Below are 20,858 nucleotides of genomic sequence, written 5' to 3' on the forward strand. Positions count from 1 at the left end.
GAACAAATTACAAGGACAATTTCTGATGACCTTCTGAAAGTAATGTGCACAAGGTGAGTAAAAGTGAGTAATTTTCGGTATGATTCCCTGTGATGGGACTGACTGAACAGTCCTTACCCTGTGGTTTGCCCAGGCTACAATGTCTTGATCAGGTATGGGCTTGTTGTCATTGTCAGCCAGCTCTGTGAGCATCTTCAGGGTGTACGCTCGCATCAACTGCCACACCAGCGCTGCAGTGACACACAATATAGGTGAAGGCGAGAAATCAACGTTTGTTTTGTTTCTTTTTTAAAACTACACTGAGCAATCTATAGCGTGGTAGTGTGTTAAAAATGGAGTCAATCCAGTGACTGACATCATGAGCATTGATCTATACAGTTATGACACGAGTCAGCCAGTATGACCACTGAATTCTGTTAGCTGCCTCTTGCAACAACATGAGGTGTAAATATTAAGAACTGTTTTCAGTGGTCCCTAAGTTTCAGAATACGAGATATCTACAATTGTCAGCATTTAATGAAATAAGAAACAGTCTAAGTGCTCTTCAATAATCTTGCTGAGAAAAGTTGCAAGATGTGAGTGAGTATGGTTTCATGCCACTTTTAGCAATATTCCAGCAATATGAATGCAGGGGACACGAGCATTTGCCTTCCCACATTTTACCCATGTGGGGAATAAAACCCAGGTCTTCGGCATGAAGAGCATATGATTTAAACATTACCCTACCGCCCCTGTAATATAACAGCATATCTACCCAATGTGATTGTCGGATTTCCTTCACGAATATCCTCTCCTCCTATGTTGACAACGGAGAGATGGATCTCCTTAGCAAGGGCAACTGCATAATTACAGTTTTCTGAAAAAGAACGGTGTCATGTGATATTAAATGGTGACATGAAGAACTTGACATGACAAAACATTAAGCGCAACCCCATTACAGATAATGTTAACAGTACGTCTATTACATCACTCACAGGAATCCTCTACAAGGACTGTCATCACACAAACCTAATGTTGAGAATTTGCAACAGTGCTCCTCTCCACTGACAAGTAAACAAGATAATTATATAGTCAAAATACAGGAATTCTTACAATGTCGTATTAGCAGTTATAAATTTGTCAAGTACTGTAGTTTGTTGTCAGCTGCCACATTTTTCACAAGTATCCGCGACAAGATGTGATAAGATTGTTGTATACTGAGATATAAATTCTTACCCAGTTTCTCAAAGTTGATTTTCATTTTGTGGAATTGGTTTATTACTTTATTCCAGTCCACTAAGTTTGGTCTGATTTTATCATACAGTTTGAAAATAACGAGACCATTGCCAAGGTCATTGTACAAGTAGTTGACAAATGGCGTGACACCAAGGCTGTTCATCCAGTTACGGTACGCTGAAACAGAAAATGTTTGATACATAACAACCAACACAGGACCAGGTACAAAGCCTCAAATACACAGACTAACATCTGGGGGAAAAATTAAACCTTTTTGGCTGTAAATGTATGATTTTCATTGGTACATTCATTGATTGACAGACATCACAATAAAAACTGGAACATATACACATCAGTGATCTGAATGGTCTCTCATAGAGCATTATGTCCAGAACAAATATTGCTGGTAGGAATACATGGAATTTACTTATTGAAAATGCAATATAACAAACTCATATAAACTAGTTTTTATAACCTTGGTTTAAATTGGTGAGTTTCATTCTGTCCCCCTTTTAGATATCATGGCAGGTAACACCAGAAATGGGCTCCACACACTGTACCAATGTGTGGATTGAACACACTGTACCAATGTGTGGATTGAACACAATGTGTGGATATTCTCTGGCATGATGAGTGAGCACTTTAAACACTAGGCTATCCCACCGCATCCCCAGATAGTTTTTAAATGAAAATGGATAACAAAAGGCCAGAATCCTTTCCTCCCAGTCTCAGCTAAGGCCTTAACAAATCCCTGAAGTGACAACATTTTGAAGCATGAACTCACTTTTTTCCTCTCTAGTTTCTTCGGGTATTTCTCCCAAATCAATATCTTTCCCATCCGAATCCAGGGAAGGATATTGGTTGAACAAGTTGGCAACATAGGCTAAATTTAGCTTGGGATTTCCGGTGACAATGTCCCTTGCTGTAACAAAACTGCGACAGCCAATTTTGTCAGATTCCCTCAAAACACCTTCAGCCCGCTCAGTTAGATCGCCTGACTGTCAAATGAATATATACACATTTCCACAATAATACAACAACAACAACAATAACAGTGAAAACTATGCTCGAAAGAAATTTTACAAAACAATAGTGAAAGGTAATTCTTAAACAATTATTCCTCTTTTCTGTTCTTTCCTTTCATGACGGATTTAGATGCCCAAGTTTACCGTCAGCAAGTGAGTGAATGAGTGAGTGGGTGAGTGAGCGAGTTTAGTTTTACACCACACTCAGCAATATTCCAGCTATATGGCGACGGTCTGTAAATAGTCAAGTCTGGACCAGACAATCCAGTGATCAACAACATGAGCATCGATTGGAGCAATTGGGAACTGATGACATGTGTCAACCAAGTCAGCAAGCTTTACTACCCGATCCCGTTAGTCGCCTCTTACGACAAGCATAGTCGCCTTTTATGGCAAGCATAGGTTGCTGAAGGCCTTTTCTACCAAGGACCTTCACAGGTCCAAGTCAGCAAGACCATTTCAGCTACTACTATGAAGACCTTGGTCTCCAGTAACTCATGCTTGTCATAAGTGAGTGAGTTTAGTTTTATGCCACACTCAGCAATATTCCAGCTGTATGGTGGCAGTCTGTAAATAATCAAGTCTGGACCAGACCATCCAGTGATAACAGCATGGGTCTGCGCAACTGAGAACCGATGACGTGTCAACCTAGTCAGCGAGTCAGACGACACCATCCTGTTAGTCGCCTCTTACGACAAGCATAGTCACCTTTTGTGGCAAGCATGGGCTGTTGAAGACCTCTTCTACCCTGGATCTTCACGGGAGACTTGTAGTAAGAGGCAACAAACAGGATATGATGATGTGTCATCCCAAATCAGTGAGTCTTACTGGATGATCCCATGGGTTATTGAAGATCAATTCTAACCTGGATCTTCATGTGTTCTTGCAATCTAGGAGTAGTTAGGTCCAGAATACTAGAGATATGATGCATGATTGTTGACACCTGGTGTTAACTCACCTGCATGGGTGCTAACGTGACCTTTGCATCCTCTGGGGCAATCTGTGTTAGAAGGTAGCTGTAAGCTTCAGAGTCCTGAAATATGAAATAATGCATCTTAGTATCCAACAGAATAGTCAGTGTAGAATTGTCTGTTTATAGGGATAATACAGCATTTAGGAAAGGATAGTGAGTTTAAGTTTACACAACTTTTAGCAATACCAGGAATACCAAGGTGGGGGGAAGCCTAGAACCAAGTCAGTGACAACCCGATCCCGTTACTACGCCTCTTACGACAAGCATGGGTTGCTGAAGGCCCATTCTACTCCGGGACCTTCAATGGTCCCACCCTTATGGAAAGGATAGGGGTGTTTGTGAGGGGTTTGTTATTAGGCTGTGGAGCAGGGTAAAGTAGAAAATTTACAAAAAAACTGATAATCAGCACATAACTTGCTTTCTAAGATTTTTAAGAAACATATTAACAGTATGGTTTAGTATGTTTCAAAACATACAATTTGAGGATGGCATTCATAAGTAGCACAGAATCAGTGAGTGTCTTTACATACCTTGATGTCTTCACTGAAGTTATTGATTTGCCTGGAGCATCCTGACTGCCTCAAGTGGTAGTTGACCCAGCGGAGAAGCAGCGCCTCGGGGGACAAACTCTTGAGGTCCCCAATATCCTCCCCCTCGTTTAACAAGACTACCAGACCAGGATGATGGTTCAGATCAATGTCCGACAATAGACCAATCTACAACAAAATTAAACGTATGTGCTTTCAAGTTGTAAATTTAATTCATCTCATACAAATACCACATACAGTAGAGGCTTGGAACAGTGTCATACAAACAAAGTTTCATCCAGTATCATTTGAATACAACAGAACTGTTAGGTAAACACACTTACCTACCATGGATGAATATTTAAGTCCAAAAGAAAGATTATATATATACAAGTTAAAAATGAACAGTTCTTTGAAATCCTTAATTTATTGTCCCATTTAAAAAAACATCAGCATGAAATGGCTACTTTGTAATCCAAACAAATTTGGGAAAATTAACTTCCAATCCTTTAGACCTCTAAGAGTGAGTTAGTGAGTGAGTTGAGCCTTTTATGGCAAATATTGGTTGCTGAAAACCTAATTCACCCCAGACCTTCATGGGTACCCCTACCAATCAAGATGAGCAGTCAGTTCACCTCACCCTGATTATCTGCCAGATAAGACCAAGAACCAAATGAATGGTCCTCTTCTCTATGTCCTCTGCTCCAATGTTGACAATGCTGCAGCCGATGGACTGGGCAGAGTTTAAGGCAAGAGTGAGGTTCTCATGTTTCCTGAACACAGTGAGGTTCGTCTTGTTGATTGTCCGTTCATCTATCAAATCCTTTTCTGTCTCGTTCAACAACTTGCTGTAAAGGAACATTCCTGAGTGAGTAGTTTTATGTTGCTTTTGTCAATATTCCAACAATATCACGGCAGGGGACACAGGAAATGGGCTTTACACATTATCTTACCTCACACATGAAAGTCGCTTTCTGATTGGCTAAGCACCCTTGTATTTTTTTCAATGTACCACGCTTACAGAGAATGTATTTTTTTCAATGTACACGACTGGGAATGCCAAACTTATTTAGTTCTTCATTGTAGTACTTCTTTATCTCGAATAACATTGAATCACACATGATGCACGGAAATTACCGATGTTTTGCGATGGAAAGTAAATGGGAGGGAGATAACTCTAAATTAGTTTTCCTTGTGTTGCCTGCACAATGGCGACAAAATAATTCACCACACCCACGAGGTTGAACCAGTGCTTCAAACACGTCAAAATTAAAATACTTGTGTTCGGTAAGATAAATATGTTGTTCACTGGTCCCTTGCGTGAAAGAGGCGACTAACGGATTGGGTGGCCAAGCTTGCACCCAGCAATATTCTAGCTATATATTGGCGGTCTGGAAACAATTGAGTCTGGACCTGACATTCATTGACCAACAAAATGAGCATTAATCTATGCAGTTTGGATACGATGACATGTGTGTTCCTGACCATTCAATTTCATTAGTCGCCTCGAGACAATTAAAATGAAATGACTTTAAAATATTAATGCAACAAACGTGAAGAATACAGCCTCCTCCTTGAGTTAGATAAATGGATACAAATATTTCAAGATGGCACAGATTGAACCCTGGTCTTAGGCGAACACCTTCACCACTAGGCTACTTTGCCACCCAGCAAACATTAATTTATGACTTTTATAAATTTTACACATGCAGTGATGCAGAATTCCTTTTCACTATTTCATAAAAATTCAAGATGGCACAAATGTGTTACTCTTGAAATACTGCACACAAACAAGGGAATCCTGGAAGCTATCTTTGAATAGGATAGGGGATTATATTACAGACTCCATAAAACTTGCAGTTAACCATGAACGCTGTCGAAATCAATATGGTTTCCTTGTCATCTATTCATTTACATCTTTCCACCAAATCTGTTGCCATGTTTTAGTGCGATGAAATTTGTAAATTTACATTAAAAACTGTTTAAAACACTCATACAAAAAGATCAAAATTCCATCGAAAAATGAATTCAAGAGCTCTAGGTCCCCTTCAATTTTTAAAATTGCATATGCTCCTCGTATAGCACTTCTAATAATTTTTACATAAGCATTAACAACCCAGTCAATTCATTGTCAAGGCATAAGAAAGGATTCCAAACAAGGGGAGTAATGCCAACAACAGCGATCAAATCATAGAAGAAAAATACAAAGTTTGTTTTTCACTGACACTAACAGCTTCATCTAGCCAACTTGGTGAGTGCTTACCACAGAAGAATTCCATCATGACACCTTGCACACAGGTTGTCACCAGTCAGGGGTACATAATCTTTGAGGTCGGGATCATCTCGAAGTTTCCTGGAACAGCAATGGTATTAAAACATGGGTGGGTGAACATGGCTGCAACTTAAGAAACTATGAGATGTTGTGGGTTGGGGTGAGGTGAACAAGATATTGAGGGATGAGGTGAATGGGGTGGTGAGGAGTTTTGGTTTTGGTTTTGGTTTTGGTTTTGGTTTTGGTTTTGGTTTTGGTTTGGGTTTGCGGTGCGGTGCGGTGCGGTGCGGTGCGGTGAATGGGATGTTGTGGGGTGAGGTGAAGTGAATGGGATGTTGTGGAATGGGGTGAGGTCAGGTGAATGGGATGTTGTGGGGTGAGGTGAGGTAAGGTGAATGAGATGTGGGGTAAGGGGAGGTGAATGGAATGTTGTGGGGTGAGATGAAGTGAATGGGATGTTGTGGGGTGAAGTGAGGTAAATGGGATGCTGTGAGGTGAGGTAAGGTGAATGAGATGTGGGGTAAGGGGAGGTGAATGGAATGTTGTGGGGTGAGATGAAGTGAATGGGATGTTGTGGGGTGAAGTGAGGTAAATGGGATGCTGTGAGGTGAGGTAAGGTGAATGAGATGTGGGGTAAGGTGAGGTGAATGGAATGTTGTGGGGTGAGATGAAGTGAATGGGATGTTGTGGGGTGAAGTGAGGTAAATGGGATGCTGTGAGGTGAGGTAAGGTGAATGAAAAGTGAGGTGAGGTGAATGAAATGGGGGTAGTGAGTGGGTTTAGTTTTACACCATTTTTAGCAATATTCCACCAATATCACTGCACACAACAGCAGATATGGGCTTCACACATAAGGACGGGAGAGGTGGATAAGATTATGTAAGGCTGCACAGGGTGAGATTGGCTTGGGTGGATGGGACATAATCTGGCTTTGTGGGATGGAATGAGCCTGAATTCTACATGTTAATACTGCACATGTACTCACGCGTTGATCCAATCAGAGAAGGCAACAAGTTCAGAGTCCTTGACAGTGTGTGTAGTTCCGACTGTAGACGCCTGGGACACTCCTTCATGGCTACGAACACCACGTTTGGGGGCTACAGATGTCTTAAACTTGAGGCCGAAGTTCCGCTTTTTCAGTTCTTCAATATATAGCTGGAGAATGATCAAGTAACATTAAATACTATCCTGTCATCTTTGTTTTTCACTACTACATACAGGTCTACCATGCAAACTATGAACAAATTATCAACACTCATATACACCAAAACAAAACAAAATAGGAAAATAAACTTCAAAAACTGCAATAATATCCTCCCTCTAAAACTGAAACAAATACTCTGTAGTGGAAAACTATCATTTGAAATGGAAACATAACTTTCATATCAGCTACAAGAGGCCCGAAAACGGTCGCCAAGTATACTAAATGGCAGTCATAGCATCAAATATGGCAGTCATAGTATCCTGAAACGGAATAAATAGTTCAAAGAAGTGAACAGGCCTTGGTCAATAATGTTTTTCGTCTCCAATGGAGTTAAAACAGAAATCTCTGCTCTAATAAGCGCACTTTATGGTCAAAGACCACTTAGACATGCGATTCAGAGAGAGTGAGCAACGATGTTGAATGTGAAGCTCTACTTTACTTACCAGACTTAAGAGAAACAGTAGCATGACACAATGTCGACAAAGTCCAAAACCTACTCAGTCGAACGAAGGGCCACATTGTGTAGAATCACAAGCCTGACACCGAAAAGCAAGAACATAGCTTTGAAGCTTACTACGATAGGTGGTTTTCACACTATATACCGATATTTAATTTTCAAGATAAGACTCATAGTGGTGAAAGAAATTATTGACCAAAGCCTGTTCGTCTCCCCTCGCTGCCATCTTTGATGATATATATTCTGTTTCGGGATGCTATGACTGCCATTTTTTAAGTGCCACTTTTTAAGTCGTTTGTGAGCACTCCCAGGTGCTCTTGTAGCCGACAGATGTTTTTCCCCATATCAAATGATTAGTTTTCAAGCAGAGAGCATTTGTTTCAATCTTAGAAGCTATTGTTGCAGATTTTGAAGTCTGTTTTCTTATCTTTGTGGTTTCATCTTGATTATGTGTTCACAGTTTGTATGGTAGGCCTGACAGAATTTTTTCAAAAACTCTTTTGGGATATATACATTTTTCAGAAATAGTTTATAAATCCAAACATGCTCTTAAAGTACAAAACCAACACCAAAGGTTGTCAAATTTAGGTTGTTTCATTAAATGTAACTCCTTTTCAAGGTCGGAGTGCCAACCTGAGAGTAAACGTGGGCTGAACCCCATTACCTTTTCAAACTCTTTCATATCAAGCTTCATATTCCCGTCTGTGTCATATCGCTCGACAATCTCCCGGATTTCATAGCCGGCTAGTTTGATGTTGACTGCTGCAAGGGCATCTTTGATCTCATCAAGAGAAATACTGCCGTTGCCATCTTCATCTACCTGCACAATAAGACATTTTTATTACACACAGCTTCAAATACAGGAATGACACGAAAAACATTGTCACAGAGTGGGAGTTACTATGTTGGTATACAAAAAACGGAACATGGAAACCTTTGAATACATAATACTTCTAAGAAAGTGGTCAATGTGTAAAGTGTTATATTTGGGAATACGCTTTCTCTGAGTTTTAAGACCCGTGAAGGTCTACCCGGGGTAGAATAGGCCTTCCGCAAACCCATGCTTGCCATAAAAGGCGACTATGCTTGTCATAAGAGGCAACTAACGGGATTAGGTGGTCAGGCTCACTGACTTGGTTGACATGCCATCACTGCACAATTGCTCAGATTGATGCTCATGCTGTTGATCACTGGATTGTCTGGTCCAGACTAGATTACTTACAGACCGCTGCCATATAGTTGGAATATTGCTGAGTGTGGGGTTGCTCACTCACTCAATATTTGCAATATTGCATCACTATCATGGCTGGGGACACCAGAAATGGGTATCATACTTTGAACCCACGTTGGGAAGCTAACCCGGGTTCAAATGCTTAGCCACAAAGCTACCCCACCATCCACCATAGTTTCACTAAAATCAAACTGGTCTACAGTTATTTTCTGGCGGGTATTAATAATGAAATTGAAATTGTTTTTAAAATATGAAATACGCTACTAGTCTCTGAAAAGTCTTGAACTGGACAAGCTGTACGTCTATCCCTACACATTTCAAATGAAACATAATCCACAATTAGGTTACTTTGGAGAAAAAAAAATCATGGAAACGACAAAGTTCTGATTGTGTCAAAGAAATGAAAACATCAATTTTCTTAATGACTTTCAAAATGGGAATATGGCAGCATGAACTGGTTTCCTTTCACAAACACATCCAAAGACAACTTTCAACTGATTATAATCAGTTAAGATGATTTCTAGTCACAAGTGCCAGGTGGTCTCTCATTCCTGACTCAGCCTACAGTCAACATGATTCATGCACAGAAACATGGCAGCTTGTTGCCCTAATCTCAATAACACAGTTGTATTTGATCAATTTGTGTGGTATTTTGGATGGTTGCTGAGGAAAACTTGTAGTATGTGATAAGCTTTTCTGGCTGGTGAATATTGATCAGGTATCTAAACGGTCAACTGGCTCTTGGCTACAGAAGCGTGTGTCTGCATTGTACCCATGAGGTGAAGTGAGGTACAGAATAATGTAAAGCCCATGAAATACTTTGAAATATCAAAAACAAAACAGACCTAAACAGTCTTTCAAAATGATGATAATCTTGTAAGTCTTTTGATTAAAATATGCTGCTGCTATTTTTCAATCACAATGTCGTACTGAACCACCACCACCACCACCACCACCACCACGTGTTTTGTAGGACGGTTCTTAGATCAATGTTAAAGGGAGCTATTTGATTAGCTTCAGACGAATGTCTGAGCCCAAGGCAGTCCTCAATGGAACTGATTGATTGACTGGAGTGCCATGCAGTTGGGGAAATCAGCTGGGCAGGCAGAGGACTGAGCAAACACACTTGCACTGATAACGCTCGTCAGTCTAGCTCGTTTGGAAATTGTTACATGATAGAGAAGAAATTCAAGCCTCAACATGTCAACTAGTTACCAGCTACAGTATTATCTGTTTCTTGTGTAAGTGTCTGGTTATCATCAAGAGCGTGTAAGTCTGCAATACTAAAGATATTTCATGCAGATCAGTAGAATATCATGCTTGATTGAAGCATACAAGACACTGAAGAAAAGAGTAGCAAACCACATCATCAGACACATCACAATGACATTCAATCCACAATGACACCGACCACCGAATCCCCATTGTCAACTGGGGACCATCAACTCTAAAGGCGTAAGATATATTACAATTAGGACATAATGTTTTCATAATTTTCCATCGACTGTCTTTCAATGACACTTGTAACATAATGAATTTGAATGTGAGTCCACAGTAAATGCTTTGGAACTTTCAAAAAGGATATTCATTGCAAATTTCTGCAAAAATTGAAACACAGAAATGAAGGATTTCGTTGCCAAGAGCTTTTTTCCTTGTTCCATATGAAAACAAGAGCATTAGAACTGTGGGCAAAGATATATTGCCACAACACGAAATAATTTATTTTCGTATCACAACTGGGTTAAACTTGAAGTGAAAGCAGATGAAACGGAAGTTGGCATTGCCATCACATGCTATGTAAAAACATGAGTCAGAGAACAAAAGAACGTCTTGGCTCATTCTGCTCTGAAGGACCTGCTCTACAAAAGTGGCTCCACACTTGCATCCTAGTGCAGTGTGTAAAAAGAATCAGTCTAAGTGAGTGTTTAATTATCAAGTGAACACAACCTATGTGACAGAACGTCCTTATGTGACAGAAACCACTTATCTGACTTCCCGAGTCTTAAACTAGTTTTGGCTGGTACGTTAAACTGGTAACATCGTGAGTGAGTGAGTGAGTGAGTGAGTGAGTGAGTGAGTGAGTGAGTGAGTGAGTGAGTGAGTGAGTTTAGTTCTATGCTGCACTCAACATTATTCCAGCTATATGGCAGTTGTCTGCAAATAATAAAGCCTGGATCAGACAATCCAGTGATCAGCAGCGTGAGCATCTATCTATGCAATTGGGATACAATGACATAAGTAAAAAAAAAAGAGTCAGCTTGGCTACCTGACCCTGTTAGTTGCCTTTTTACAACAAGCACGGGTTGCTGAAGATCAAATTTACCTCCGATCTTCACAGGTCGAAACTTAAGTTTCAGCTGGTAGGTTCAACTGGTAATATTCCTCACATCAATAGTTTACCAGTAAACTGAAGCATTTTCTTATACACTGCTATGCATCAAATAACATGTTATACATGTTATTTGTTTCATTGAAGAGTTTCATTGAATTAATAAATATTAAAATATGATAATATATCATATTACATTTTGTCTTAACTTAATCTCCATCCTATTTACACAAATGTTCTGCACTTAGACTTAGAATTGGCTGCATTCAGACCACATTCACTACATGTAGATTCATATAAGGCAAAAAAAAGGTCTAGCAACCGAATTACCACTTGCAATAGAGACACTGTTCAATGTGCCATGTGAAAAATGTCCAACATGCAATTTTTAAAACATAAGTTAGGCACAAAACAATGTTAGATTTCAAAGTAAAATTGACAAGAGCCCAATTAATTTATAACAGCAACGTTTGAAGAAACATCATCAAATAGAGAAAGTCAATATAGTTTCAGGGAAATGTCACCAGCTCCTCTGACTTGAGCTAATGGTTAATATTAGTTGACAAGATCAAGTCAATCATCTGTCACTTTCCCATCACAGTAAGTGGAAGGAATCTGTGGGCTGACAAACACACCTGACTATATGGACAGGTAGACACTGTATACACAGCCTGCATATTGGAAACAGATCACTTTAGCCACCACAAACAGCCAAAGAAAGAGATACTATTTCAAAATCAAATATCCATTGAAAAACTTTGACATGAAAAACTAAAAGGCAAACTTTAACTTGATTGCCTGAGAAATTTAAAACCTCAATGTTAAGTACACAGTATTATTTGTTTTTGTTTTTTTTTGTTTTCATTGCAATGCTTTCTAGATGCTATGCCATTGACCTTTCTCAAATGGCTGGCTGGAGCTAAAGTTCATAATCATATGAAAAACACTCATGTCTTATTACAAACTTTCCAAACATTGTTTCAATTTCTAGGTAGAAATTTCAGTGATCGTTCCTTAACAATGTGATCCTTTACATCAACAACTGATTGGCGTAAAATTTTGTAATATGACTGAACCATAAGTTAAATGCATCCAGGCTCAACTCCAACACTAAAGTTTTCGAAAATTACTCTAGCCACAGGTTCTGGCTGATAATACAATCCATTATCATCCACCAAATCTTTACAGACTTAGCTCCAGGACAAGGCACAAATTGCTCACACCAATTACTCTCCTCCGTGAACACTAAACATGGCTTATCGGACCACAGGGCTGTACAAACAGTGAAAATTTTAAGCACACTACCTGAGTGCGACACAGTCAAGTCACACATGTATCTGTCTGTGCTGGAGACTGGGGGCTTATCTGCTAACACTTGTCACTTGATAGTAAATATGTCATACCTGTCAAATATTCTTTGAATGTAACCTATTTTGTGGCTTTAGAAAATTTAGTGCTGATCAAGACTTTGATAAAATTATTGACAACACAGTCTAGAAGCTGTTTGGATCTTACAGTGACACAAAGAACACATTAAATCATTACATTGTTGGAACCATACTTTTACACAGTAAAATAAATTACAGATCAAAGAAATGAGAATTATCACTGGCACAATTTCATTTTTCTCTCTCTCTAAACACTTTCATGACTGAAGTCTGGTACAAATCCAGGCCGAACTTGAATTTGAAAGAGTGAGTGAGTGAGTGAGTGAATGAGTTTAGGTTTACGCCGCACTCGGCAATATTCAAGCTATATGGCGGCGGTCTGTAAATAATCAAGTCTGGACCAGACAATCCAGTGATCAACAACATGAGCATCGATCTGCGCAATTGGGAACCGATGACATGTGTCAACCAAGTCAGCGAGCCTGACCACCCGATTCCGATAGTCGCCTCTTACGACAAGCATAGTCGCCTTTTATGGCAGGCATGGGTTGCTGAAGAACTATCCCAGGACCTTCATGGGATGAATTTAACATAGTTAAATAGTTCTCCAATTTATGATTGCAATCACAGAAAGACAGAAATAGCATCATTGGGTAAACACTAACATCCATCTCTACTAGGTAACATAATCTCATCTCTGAGGTTCCGTGAGTCACTCACCCTGACACATCTCCCCACACCTGCTTCACAATTTACACACACACGAAAAATGCCACAAAAATATATGTAGTTATAATTTTATCATATCTGCTAAAATATCTTAAAGTTATCAAGTGCTTTCTTGAGAGACATCAGTCATGTCCAGTGACTGTAGCAAGCTCTTGGGTTACAACAGAAGATCAGGGAAGGATGATTCTGATGGTATGTAACTTACTTGGACTAGCAGTTGTGTAAAATACGATCAGATTTGGGGAGAAACATACTAACTGATCCATGTAAATTATAGATATATGACATTCAAATACAAATTCATCATCTTGTACCTTGTTCACTGAGCATAATTCACAAAGTTGTGTTACTCTTTCAGTGTTATATGTACAAGTATAAAGGTTTCAAGTTTTAAACCACAGAGACATTGTGGTGACAACCTTGTTCAAGAGGGAAAATTTATGGACATCAACTTCTGCTGTGTATGAGAAACAAGATGTATCAGGGAAGTTGACAGACCTAGATTTCCCCCTTTGTGTGTATCACAGTCAAATCCCGATGAGTTGTATGCCGGCGTCTCGATCCATCTTGAATATTATGCACAACTCCAAGTAGCTGACAGTCCCGACCATTTTTTCTACAATCCCTGACATACCCACATGGATTGGGAAAGGCAGGGGCCATGGGCCATTAAGCACATTAGAATAAAACAAATACGCCCATTAAAATTTTGAAGTTTACAATTGATATAAGGGCAGTGGCCCATTCTGAATTCAGGAAATGGATAATAATCCTGAAAATGGCCCACTATCAAAGATCTCCTTCCCAATATCTGTACCTATGTCTCAAATACATTGATAAATCAAATTTATAACTTAGTCCCCAGTTATTGGACTCATCAAGATTTAACTGTAGTTCTAAAAGATTTAACTGTAGTTCTAAAAGATTTAACTGTAGTTCTAAATGCCATCAGAGACATGATATTCTTGCTATTTAAGACCATCCCCGGTCAGATGTGAAACAAACTTTCAACTCCATTCTCTTAGTATATTCATGTCACCTAGACTAATGCTGGAGAGAGAACTCTGCACTTCCTTATCCATGATGTCATCACTGCAGGGTGACTAATTACATGCAGCAACCAGGTTGAAACCAATACCAGTCTACAAAGCACTGCAGAGATTGAAATCAGGAGTGTTGCAGCCATGTGACTGGTCCATCAGCTTCTCCATGACAGGTTTTTGTTGCACTACTTGACCTAGATGTGGAGAGGTTTCCTGTCAGTGGAGGAGCCTATGCCAGACTAAAGCCATCATTCATCATCAGTTATGAACAATATGTGAATGGTTTCAATCAAGAAAGGTGTTTCAATCAGGCTTCATGAATGTAGATGCTCAAAAGAACTGGATGGAGTGAGTGAGTGAGTTTAGTTTTATGCCACACTCCGCACTATTCAAGCTATAAGGCAGTCTGTAAATAATCGAGTCTGTACCAGACAATCCAGTGATCAACAACATGAGCATCGATCTGCACAATTGGGAACCGATGACATGTGTCAACCATGTCAGCTATCTTGTTTGAGTGGCATTTTAGAAGTTGAGGTGTACATATAGGACAAATTGTATGGGTAAGAACTTCTTTCATGCAATCATGCAATAAAGAAGTTGTTACCCATACAATTTGTCCTATTTGCAAGTCAAGCTGGTCTGACCACCCGATCCTGTTAGTCGCCTCTTATGACGAGCATAGTTATGTTTTATGGCAAGCATGGGTTCCTGAAGGCCTATTCTACCCTGGGACCTTCATGGGTAGAACAGGATGGATTGCTTGTAGGCTAGACGTGGCTCCAAAGGCCAATTCAAGATTTCAGCTTTAAAAATCGTTACAACTGTCCTAGTCTGTTGTACCCTGAAGCAAATATATCCAAGAAAGCCCATGCAAGTCTAAAAAATGTTGCAAAACAAGATTCCCCATATTCTTTTACTATCAGCTTTTTTCAGCAAAATATGTTCATTTCAGAGACTAACTGTGAGTATAAAAACTGTCCATGAAGATTATGATGGCTTGTTGGCCTGATGTGTACTGCTGCACTCAGCAATATTTGAGATAAATGGAGGTGGTTTTAAATTGTCAAATCTGTAACCAGACAATCCCGGAGCATTTGTTTTGTTTGTTTAACAATGCACTCAAAAATATTTCAGAAATCTAATGGCTATCTGTAAATAATCCTGCATGGACCATACAATCCAAAGATCAACATCATCAGTCTACACTCTGGGATATGATACTTGGTTTTAGTGTACGAAATTACCAATTTTAAGTTATGCTTGTTGTAAGAGACGAACAGACTAGGTAGTCAAGACTTAATTACCTGTTTAATGCATGTCATTGTCCCCAGCTTATGTAAGTTGATGCTTGTTACTTCAATCAATGGACTCCCTAATTTACAAACTGCCTCAATGGCTGGACAAATGGTAGATGTGGTATTAACGCACTGAAATGAGTTGCTATGTGTGAAAACGGTGCAGCAATGTTGAAAAACCCTTTTCCCCGACCACAACCATTCTCTAATACTGAATACCTCAGTTTCTATGTGTTCATGACTCTGAAATGATCCTTCTGGCCTGTATTATGAAGTATTCACTGTATCTAGCAGGGATTGGGATAGAGAACTTTGACAATGGGACATTTTCAGGATTATTAGCCATTTTATGAAATTAGAATGGACCACTGTCCTTGTATCAATAGTAAACTTCAAAATTTTAATGGAGCATTTTTTATTCTAATGCCCAAAACTGCCTTTCCCAATCCCTGATCTAGACATGGATACCGAGCATGTCCATGCAAACACTCCTGATGACCTTCAAGGGGCAGTGTCCCTGTGTATGAAATTTGCAATGGATCATCTCATGGAATTCACTTTGTTTTTTGTTTTGAAAGATTTCAAAAACACTTGCTATGAGGACACAATATTCCTTCGGCCAAGTCCCAGATTTGCATTAATCTTAACAAAACAAGCAGAGCTTTTTGATACTATAAAATCTAACCTTCCATGTCCGGTTGTTTTTCCTTATAGAATTCTAACCATTTGAAAAGTTAAACGACTGTATGAATGAAGAGAAAACAAACATTGTCAGTCTGCTTCTAATACAACCTAATCTGGGAAACAACAAAGACTGTCCAAATCACATCATGTCATCCACTGAGGTTTACACAAGTCGCCAAGAAAAAAAGGTTTATTTGAATAAGTGGGGTGAAGGAATGCAGCATTGTCTTCTTATCGTTATGTGTCAGACCTATTTACCCAAGGCCATTTATTGCCCAACCGGAGGTAGGCACATGGCAACAATAAAGGTTGCCGTGGCAGTAGCCTCACAGAGACTGACACTTTCTTCCGTCCCATATAAACAATACTAACACAGGAAAACATTTTCTTCTCCAGAAACCAATTTTTTTTTTCATTGCAAAATAACAAAATATTCATGTGTCTTTTCTCCAAAATAGCAAACAGTTTTACTTTATTTTGGCATCAGAAGGCTCACTGTGTAATATGTCTTCATATATTGTCATAAACATGGTAACAAGAGTGAGTGGGGTTACACATCCCTTTTAGCAATATTCCAGCAACATCACGGGAGGATGGGGACACCAGAAATCACACAGTGTACCCATGAGAACTGAACCTAGGCCTGTTATCAGTGATTCCTTTAACAGCCTACCCTTTCGGCCAAAAATATATACTGATCTGCAAAAGGAACGCGACTTTCGATAAAAAAAGTAAAAAAAACCAAAATCTCACAACAGTAAGCGTTCATGTTTATGTCTTCCATTAATCACTTGACAAAAAGCCAGTTGCATTTCTTTTGCTGTTCAGTATGTAAAAATATCCTAATAACAGGTAAATATCAGTACACACTCACGAAAGATCAAGAACAGCAAAGTGCCATAAAAATCGCTGCATCTCATTCCCGTCACAATCTGATCAAACTGTTAAGTTTACCTATTACTACTGATCGTACACCACAACTTATATATAGCAGTAAATAGCAGTAAATGACCTCCGATGTCGAGAATCATAATTACTGCAAAATTTGATAGTGTTGATTTAAGATGCCAACACACACGTAACAAGCATTACCTACTACATTTGACACAAGTAACCATCTGAAACCACATAATTCCTGTTTCTTGCATACTGCTTCTCAGTTATGCTGACACAACACATTCACACCACAAATATCTTGTCGACTAAGCAGAACCATCACACAGGCCCATATATGAAAGTCATAATGTACAGATAAACGACCCAAATGAGTGCATAAGCGAGTGTTGTTTTACGCCACATTCAGCAATATGATGGCAAAGGACACCTGACGTGGGATTCACACACTGTACCAATGTGAGGAATTGAATGTGGGTTCTTGATGCGACAAGTAAACCCTTTAACAATTCAAACAAAGCTATAGCACAACTGATTCTTTCTTAAACTATAGCTGATACAGAAGAGCATGATATATCAACTACATATGGTAGTGGTACAGTAAACACATAGTGTGACATACTACTCAAAAGAAGTTACAGCACACACCATTCTCTCTTTAAACTATAGCTGATCTGCATGAAATAGACAAAGTATTAGGTGTTCCTTAACATACTTTGAGTAACATAAATGAGCCACAATAACTCACAACTAATAACTCAGAGATGCAATAATCAGCTAACTAAATTTGTTCAAAACCTTTCTAGGCATTAACATCAATCACTAATCTAACATTTACAAATGACATCCCAGAATCCACTTCAAAAGAGGAAACTTTGATATCAACATTTTCATGACAGTCAAAATGCCCCTCAAGGAGACAGAGTTCTCCTGACAGACCTGACTTGACAGATGAAGTTTACTAGGTCTAAATGAGGTATGCAGTAAACAAATACTTATCCCTTCAACAACATGCTTCAGTTGTCAACTGGATGAAGCAGTCTACATTAAGCCTCCAAGGATAGCTAAGGTCATCACTGGTCATTTGTTTACTTGACCCCTGTCCTAAGGAGAGTGAACACTCTGAAGAATAATTGACCATGAAATTGTAGTAATAGAAGCCATCAGAGACCCTCTGAGGAAATTTACAGCCAATTCTGGCCTGTGATGACCCTGTTTCCCATCAACAAGCCAGTTCACTGCCCTGGTCAGTTTATATACAGTCTCCTTAAATGTTACTCCATAAAACAGCAAACCTGCAGAAACTTGTTCAGCAGGATATATGTTGATGAGTACATGTTGATGATCAATGTGATAAATTTCAGATAAATTGAGAGGAACTGTTGCATGAACATACGACTTAGGGAAATTAAGTTTGAACAAGGATCCTCTTGCAAATGCTACCAATACTATGAACACATGCTGAGTCTATGTAAAGTGGTCTCCTTTCACATAGCACTAAGGTGATCACAAGTCACTAAGGTAACCTGAGTGTAGTAAGAATTGTCAGTTAATATTACCCTTAGTAAAGGTTGCTTAGCGACAAGAGCCAATGGTCACTATGATACATCCTTAAAATATTCTACTTGGCTATTTGACAGTAGAATATATAGTTGTAGTGACATGATTGTCAGAGTGAGCAAGTTAAGCTCTATACTGCTTTTAGCACTATTCCAGTAATACCGCAGCTGGGGTATATTAGAAATGGGCTTCACACACTGAACCGTGTTGGAAATTAAACCCACATCTTTGGCATGACAAACGAATACTTTAACCATCAGGGTACCCCTTCACGAATGAATGGCATAAGTCAAATGTAGTTGTATGACACTTTGACACAAAAGATTACGCTGTGATCAGTTTGTGATACAGAGCAAAAAAATAAAAATTTTCAAAGGTACAAAACCCGAAAACTTGCAAAACTGAAAGGAACGTCTTTTGAAACATTTATGAAATGAATGTTTTGTTTCCCTCCAAATAAGCAAATTAAAACTGTATGGACCAAAGAGCCTCAGGTCTCATAATCAATCTCCTTGTAAAACTTGCAACAACAATGGTGCTTGCAATTGTCATATTATCACTGCTAAAACAGGGTCATTTAATCATTTTCATGATTACAGTAATACTGACTCACAACTTTCGATCAGAGAGATCTGAAGGCTTCCATATATAGTGTCTATGACTAAAGTGACTACCAAATAAGGCATTACACTTAAATATTTAAGGAAAATGGACATCAAAACTACATCATGTGCTTATCTTCATACAGTGTACATTCACATGTCACAAGATTAAATATGATAGCTGTATAATTCAACATAATTAGTTCCTGTACAAGTAGACTGATAGTAAATTTACATTTAAACAAACAGTATCACCTAATTCTCAAACAACAGCTGGTATCAAGTACAAAATCAAACAATTTCTATCAGGATGCATTTCATACTTATTTAGAGGCTGCAGTGTTAGCCACTTTTCCAAAGCCTGAGAATAAAATGTTTTCTGTTCTAATAATATGCACTTATTCTGCATGTCCCTATACTTAGACAAATATTTACTGAAAATAGTCCCCATGTGCCTGTTTGGGCTTGTAGATCCAAAAAGAGTAGAACAAACTGCAATGATCATTACTTACTTGGAACATAAAACAATTATACCACTGAAATCTCTATGCCAAAGGGACCAAAACTAATCAATTCTAAAAACGTGATTTACAACAGGACATATATCATAGTTAACATGTAAAATATATATATATTTTCAAAAAATACTGACATTAACAGAGCTTCCTCATTATCATCCAGATCTTTCTCCGCCTAATCAATTACTGTGATCAGATGATCAATGACACAAGTAGCTGTGAGGCAAATAGCTTATCTCCCCTTGTAGGGCCTGAAGGAGTAAGCATTGACATGTCTGTAGCTGGAGGCTGCTAGTGTCACCTGTTGCCATAAGGCACAGAGAGGGCTGTACACTTCCAGGTGATAGCAGGGTTCAATACTCAAGGATATTTACAACCCAGCTATCTCCTGATACCTTATACAACTCTCAAGCCTGGTGTGATTGACAATGGACTCAGGCTACAAATCTAACACCAGTTTTAAAGAGATTATTCAAATAACTTGAGGCTTGTGTATGATTTACAAGGTGGGGACACTGTGTCATGTCAATCCAATCCATGGCATTGGGTAATGATGGTTGCTTGAGGCAAAACAAATATATAACTTGAGCACCAGAATTATTTTCAGCACATTTTCACACAACCTATGTTACATGATTTAGGCTTATTCAGATAACAGATTCTGATACAAATATGACATGGTCGTCAACATGGAACAATTGTAGGAGGTGGGGGTGTCCTAAGGGTGACTGGTTTATTGCAGTGTAGGGAACACCTGATTTATACCTGTAACAATTATTTCCCAATTTAATTTCTGCTTGTTTGCAAAATGATAACTAATATTTCTTTGTAGACTATGATATTTATTTCCTGGCAACTGTGTTGTGCACCTTTTTTTGTAAACTAGTGAAAAGCCTCATCACTATAAAG

The 20,858-nt window shown here is 38.9% G+C and overlaps 2 protein-coding genes across 2 annotated transcripts in view; both read right to left on the reverse strand.

Moving 5' to 3' along the window:
• Positions 1-4,070, reverse strand: part of LOC137262280 (aldehyde dehydrogenase family 3 member B1-like) — a 93,048-nt gene extending 88,978 nt beyond the window's left edge. The window contains exon 1 of the mRNA XM_067800094.1: positions 4,065-4,070. The gene's annotated coding sequence lies outside the window, so the exon portion shown is untranslated. The remainder of the gene's footprint in view (positions 1-4,064) is intronic.
• The window catches only part of LOC137262278 (plastin-2-like), a 42,719-nt gene that overhangs the window by 4,621 nt on the left and 17,240 nt on the right, over positions 1-20,858 (reverse strand). Inside the window, exons 3-12 of the mRNA XM_067800091.1 lie at positions 8,338-8,493; positions 6,998-7,167; positions 6,004-6,093; positions 4,381-4,588; positions 3,744-3,929; positions 3,199-3,273; positions 2,000-2,213; positions 1,216-1,392; positions 755-856; positions 118-230 (exon numbers count right to left, since the gene is read on the reverse strand). Of these exons, the coding sequence (XP_067656192.1) occupies positions 118-230; positions 755-856; positions 1,216-1,392; positions 2,000-2,213; positions 3,199-3,273; positions 3,744-3,929; positions 4,381-4,588; positions 6,004-6,093; positions 6,998-7,167; positions 8,338-8,493 (1,491 nt within the window). The remainder of the gene's footprint in view (positions 1-117; positions 231-754; positions 857-1,215; positions 1,393-1,999; positions 2,214-3,198; positions 3,274-3,743; positions 3,930-4,380; positions 4,589-6,003; positions 6,094-6,997; positions 7,168-8,337; positions 8,494-20,858) is intronic.

This window comes from Haliotis asinina, chromosome 14, assembly GCF_037392515.1.
Source record: "Haliotis asinina isolate JCU_RB_2024 chromosome 14, JCU_Hal_asi_v2, whole genome shotgun sequence".
Lineage (NCBI taxonomy): Eukaryota > Metazoa > Mollusca > Gastropoda > Lepetellida > Haliotidae > Haliotis > Haliotis asinina.